At 39.7% G+C, this 6,056-nt stretch overlaps 1 protein-coding gene across 1 annotated transcript; it reads right to left on the bottom strand.

The window, feature by feature from the left end:
• Positions 1-2,431: 2,431 nt before the first annotated feature.
• On the bottom strand, positions 2,432-3,355 carry LOC130712756 (uncharacterized). Its single transcript, XM_057562574.1, has 3 exons — positions 3,036-3,355; positions 2,636-2,954; positions 2,432-2,593 (listed from the first exon to the last, which is right to left on the bottom strand). The coding sequence occupies exons 1-3, from the start codon at positions 3,353-3,355 to the stop codon at positions 2,432-2,434; spliced, it is 801 nt and encodes a 266-aa protein (XP_057418557.1).
• Between the last annotated feature and the right edge of the window lie 2,701 nt (positions 3,356-6,056).

Here is a 6,056-nt window from a genome sequence, read left to right as displayed (position 1 = left end):
CACTTTTGTACTATGAAGTCACATATCGAGGTACATGCTGAGATAACTGCCTAACCAACAAACTGTTAATTGGTTTCTTGAATTCTGATTGCTTTGCAACAGCTACATTCAGTTCTTATGTTACCATATCCTTCACATTCATGACATTGCACTCCTTTATTCTGACCAGATTTATCATCATCTTTGGCCTTCCTCTGAAAATTAGAAGATCTAGCATTATCGAACCTCATGTCCTAGACATTAGACTTTGACCTTTTATCAATCTTTCTTAGGGCTCTGTTAAACTTTCTTCCAAGAAGAGCTAGGGCTTCAGAAAGGTTTTCACCTTCACACTCAATATCATCATCCTCATTAGTGTTTGAGACAAAAGCTATGCTCTTATTATTCTTCTCAGTCTTGTCAAAAGTTAACTCATAAGTTTGCAAGGAACTAATGAGTTCATCAACCTTCATGCTTCCAATGTCCTGAGCTTCCTCAATTGCAGTGACTTTCATGGCAAACTTCTTGGGTAAAGATCTCAGGATTTTCCTCACAAGCTTCTCATCTGACATAGGTTCTCCCAAGAAAAAAGATGAGTTAGCCAAGTCACGTACACGCATATGAAATTCTGAAATTGTATCCTCTTCAGTCATCTTCATATTTTCAAACTGAGTCGTAAGCATTTGAAGTCTAGACATCCGAACTCTGGTAGTTCCTTCATGAGAAGTTTTCAGAATATCCCAGGCTACCATCGCAATAGTGCACGTGTTGATGTGTCTAAACATGTTCTTGTCAACACCATTGAAGATGGCATTCAAGGCTTTAGAGTTTCCCAAAGCTGCTTCATCTTCTTCCTTTGTCCATTCTTCCTCAGGTTTCTCAGTAGCCACAATAGAGTCTCATTCAATCTGTTCCTTGGTTGGATGCTTCCATCCTTTGACAATATCTTTCCAAGTCTTGCTGTCAATTGACATGAGAAAAGCAGTCATGCGAACTCTCCAATAGTCATAGTTAGTACCATCCAGAATGGGTGGCCTTTTAAGTTATCCTCCCTCCTAGTTATCCATGAGAACTGAATCTATCTCCCTGGAGCTCACCCAACCAGAACAGTGTTCCTGCTCTGATGCCAATTGAAATTCTAGTTCCCGTATGACAGATGTCCTACGCGATGCTTAAGCAATTGCTTTAACAATCGTATAACAGTAAAGAGTAGAAGCATAAAATAAACAAGACATACCACCAAAGTTGTTAACCCAGTTCGGTGAAACTTCACCTACGTTTGAAGGGTTTGCACCCAAAGAAAGGAAATCCACTATCTCAAGATTCAAGAACTACAAACACTAATGAACCCACGACTCATAGTTCTCTTCCTAATCTACCCATTGTATTTTACTTAGTATATCGACCTAAGTATGAGAGACCCTCTCACTTTCTCTCAACCACTGCCACAGTGATTGGTAAGAACAACAACAAGTAGAGTTTTAACACTCAAGAACACAGAACTTAACCTTGCCTTATACAATCAATGAGCAAGGCTAGTTCACAACAAACACAAGGACTAGAACAAAAATAACAACCCTAAAACACTTGATATATTCCACTCAATAGCTTCAGTAGTCTTCACATTTTAGGTCTTCAAATATATATACTTCAACAGCCACACTAGGTTTTTCCAAGAGCAGGCGCAGTAGTCCAACAACAACAATTAAGAACGCAATCTTCCATAAATGTTGACTGCGTTCACAAGTCAATCATCATTAACAATAGGAATCAATCCTCAATCAGAGATTGTTCCAACAATTAAACCAGCCCGCAATAAAGAACCATAAATCAGCTACTTAAACTGTAAGTAACCACAATAAAATCTTCACCATATTTCCAGGGCACACATAAGCACTAAAAGTCATGGACTGATGTCCTGTGCTACACAAAGGCAGATGCCACAGCATATACATAGACATCAGGTTGTTTTGGACAAAATGCAAGACAACAAAAAGTAACAACAATCTCCACCTTTGTCAAATTTTCTCTAAAACAACTTGAGTAACTGAGAAGATACATATACCTGCCCCTTAGCAGCGAAACTCCCCCTCAAATAGTGCAGCCCAAAACACACAAACAAATAGCACATCCTTGACAGCTTTCTGATGCACATACCACGGTAAAGTAACTAGCAAGTAACTAGTAACAAGCACAAGCTAACTAACTAACAGTTGCAACAATTTGGAGAGCAACATAAACACACTTGGAGAACTTGCACAAACATACTTGTCTTCCACAGAAACAACCAATACATAACTAAGTCTTGAACTCTTGAGTGTAGGCTTCAGATTAGTATAGACTATAACATAATAGTAGCTACTCCCCCTTTTTAACACAAATTTGGCAAAGGGTGCTCAAATACAGTCAAACAAAAATAGACAACTAGATAGCAGGAAAATGCAACAAACTTCTAATCATCAGAACTGGATTCCTCCCCAGTTTCTTCTTCATTCTCATCAAATCCTTCCTCTTCATCAGTGCTTGCATCTGCATCAGCAGCATTTGCAGCACTTGGCTCACCCTCTTGGTCCTCTTCCTCTTCAAGCTTCAGCAACAACTCATCCACCTTGACCTTCCTTGCAGTGATAGTCTCTTAAAGAGCCTTAGAAACAACCTGCAATTCATCAATAATAGCCCTCCTTCCAGACTTAGTCATTGGAGCAGAAGCAAATGTCTTGCTGGATGGCACATCAATGTCTGGGACATGAGGCCCAAAGAACAAATGATGATCCAAGGTGATAGGAGCACCTTTGGGCATGGCCTCCTCATCATCCCTGACAATCTTGGGATGCTGTTGCAGAATGATCTCTGTGATCAGAGATGAGAAAGAGATAGGCAACTTCACAACACATGTCTCGGCATGCTTCAAGGTATGTTCAAAAACAAAAGTACCAAAATCAATAGGAACCATATTACCAATCTTGTAAATTAACCTGGCAAGAGTGGTAGAGATGGCAGAGGTATGTTGGGTAGGGACCCAATTCACAACACCAATCTTGTTAAGGATTGCTTACTTCACGCTGAGATTCCCTGTGGACAACAACTTCTTCTTGGGCCATTTCTGAACTTGCTCAGCTGTAAGTTCCTTGGCAACCACATCCAAGGATGGTTCTTCATCAGCAACTGCAGTAGCACTTCTTCCAAATGCCTTGTTGATCACATCAGGAGAAAACTTCACACGTTTTTCCCTGACATACACCTTCTTGTATTCATCACTCTCAAGAAGTCCCACTTCCACAGACAAATTCACCACAAATTCCTTCACAAGCCTCTCAAAATATCTACCAACATGTAGAACAGTTTTCATCAGGCCAGCCTTCTCAATGAGTGCCATAACTTTCTTGCACTTAAGAACATCAGGTCAAACTTCCCTTTCAATGGCAAGTCTCCTTTGGTAGACATAGTTCCACTTGAGAACATTTTCTTCAGAATGGAAGGAGACATTTTCAAGAGGGGCAGCAGGAACATTCTTTGGAATACGCCTTCCAGCAAACTTCTTCTTCGCAGCAAGCACAATGTCTGGGACATCTGCTTCAACATCTAAGTTAGACTCAGAAACAACAACAGGGGCCTTCTTCTTCTTCTCACTCTTGCTTTTCTCAGCCTTTTCTTTGTCTTTCCCTTTTGTATCCTTCTTCTTGGACTTAGGGGTAGTAGGAGAAGGCTTGGTCTTCTTCTGAGGAGCAGAAGGGGCTTCACTTGCAGTGGTCCTTCTTTTCCTTTTGGCTTAAAAGCATTTTTCGTCCCCCACGAATGCAATATGTGCAAATATGGGCCTTAAACTTTAAAAATAGCATTCTGAGTCCCCTACGTTACCCTCCGTCAACAAAATTGGTCCCTCCGTTTAAAAACTAACGATTTTAGGGACAAATCTGTAATTTAACCCAAAAAAATAATTGAGAAATAAAAACACCATGAAGAAACCCAGCAAATTCCTCATCTTTATCTTCTTCTTCCACCATATTCATCATTTTCTCTATCATTAAACCAAAAAATCAGAAAACTTTATCATCCTACAGATTCACCTCAATCTCAAAGTATCACGTTCATTTCTTTTCATTGTGATCAGATTGATTGAAAGAGAATCAACAAATTAAAGGAGAAACAATCAGTCATCAAGAACAAAATCACGTTCATCCCCTTCAAAAATTGAGCTCCACTACACCAATTTCCCTTTTTTCACGAGTTTCCTCAAGAAACCCATTAGGAAAAACATGGGATTTAAGCCCCAATTCCTAAAGGGTGGCTTCATCACCTACAAAAATGAAACTTGGCAGTTTTTCCCTCAATACAACCATCATTCTTCTTGAAATCCCCTTTAATGGTGTTTTTTTCTTTTCTTTTCTTTTGGGCTCTTGAACAGAAAACCAACCGGCTTGACGTTTTAGAGATAGTGGATGAAATCATGCTTTAACTCTTCATATATGTCCACCAGGATGCAAATGTTTTTGAAATTGGGAAACCCTTTTTTTGTCTTGATTTGAAACAAAATTTGCTCTGTTACTAGGATTTGCAGCAAAAATAACTGATCTGAACCTTGTTGGAGATGAGGTGGTTTATGGATTTTTTAGTTCTTTTATTCAAAAATAGAAGTTGAAGGATTTCGATTTCTAGGATTCTCTGGGTTTAAGTTGAGGAAGATGATGAAGATAGTGGAAGAAGAAGATGAAGTTGACAGTTTTTTTTTATTATTATTAGCTTTTTTTAAAAGAAAACGTTAATTTCTTGACGGAAGACCAAAAGTGATAACAGAGCGTAATGTGGGGGACTAAAAAAGCTATTTTTGAAGTTTAGGGACCATGTTTGCACACATTGCATTCGTGGGGGACCAAAAGTGCTTTTAAGCCTTTCCTTTTCAAACGAGCAGCAACACTTTCTGGAAGTGTCTCAGACAAAGGAACTTCATCATCATCAGAATCATCGCCATCAGAGATGTTCTGAATAGGAACCTGAATTGGTTCATCAGAATGGGTTTCCTTAGAGGATACAGACCCTTGATCACCCTTCTTGGAGGATGAAGGAGATGTGGCAGTTTCAGTGGGGACAGTTTCTTCATCATCAAGAACTTCTGGAATTTGGGTTTCTTTAGAGACATTGGTGTCCTGAGGGGCAGATGCTTCAGCATCGGGCTCAACATCACGATCGGAGCCCATGGGGGTTTCTTCCTCATTGATGCTTGCAGGAGCATCATGAAATGGTTCTTCCTCATCAGAGGGAACATCTTCAAGGTTTACAGGTGAGGGCTCATCTCCATGAGGGCGTGATTTGTACTGCTTCCTTGATGGCGTTCTTGCTTTCTTCCTTGATTGAGATAGGGACTTCTCAGTCTTGGATGAAGTGGATTTTGAAGACTCACTTTTCAAACCCATGAACCTAACACCATACTTGTTAGTGACAACCTTAGCATCTGCAGAACCAATCTTTCCTGAGGATTGAGACATGTTGAAAGTGACAAGAACTGAACAAGACAAGCAGAGAACAATTGAAAGAGAAATAAGGATTTCAGAAAACAAAAACACAAACGGTTTTGAAGTGAAGACAAATTGCCCGTTGGGGTAGTTATAGGGCAGTTGCTTGATGATGCAACGTTCTCTCTGCTGACATAACAACAACAGTTAATCTTGATTAAAGAAAAACTAGCCGTTAGCAACTGCTCATGCATTGATTGCAACAAATCTTCACTTAAGAAAATCCCAATATTTCATCTCAATTTGTCAAATGTGCTTGCATCAAGGGGTTTTGTGAAAATGTCAGCCAACTGCTTGTCGGTTGTAACATGCTCCAAATTGATGACTTTGTCCTCCACCAAATCCCTAATGAAATGATGCCTAATAGCACTGAGATTGTCGCAGTACAATGACATGACATCTTTTTCAACATCATACTCCTTGAGCATTTGCTTCATCCAAACTAGCTGAGTACAACTACTTCCTGCTGCAATATACTTTGCCTCAACAATTGACAAGGACACACAATTCTGCTTCTTACTGAACTAGGAGATGAGATTATTTCATAGGATGAAGCAACCTCCAGAT

This window comes from Lotus japonicus, chromosome 4 (genome assembly GCF_012489685.1).
Source record: "Lotus japonicus ecotype B-129 chromosome 4, LjGifu_v1.2".
Taxonomy (NCBI): Eukaryota; Viridiplantae; Streptophyta; class Magnoliopsida; order Fabales; family Fabaceae; genus Lotus; species Lotus japonicus.
Note: the sequence above shows the minus strand (reverse complement) of the source record. Positions and strands in the feature narration are given on the sequence as shown.

Coding starts and splice junctions, on each gene's coding strand:
- LOC130712756 (XM_057562574.1), bottom strand. CDS start 3,355: ATGGCACTCATTGAGAAGGCTGGCCTGATGAAAACTGTTCTACATGTT. Junction 2,955..3,035: donor ACAGGGAATCTCAGCGTGAA/GTAAGCAATCCT, acceptor CACTCTTGCCAG/GTTAATTTACAAGATTGGTA. Junction 2,594..2,635: donor CTATTATTGATGAATTGCAG/GTTGTTTCTAAG, acceptor ACTGCAAGGAAG/GTCAAGGTGGATGAGTTGTT.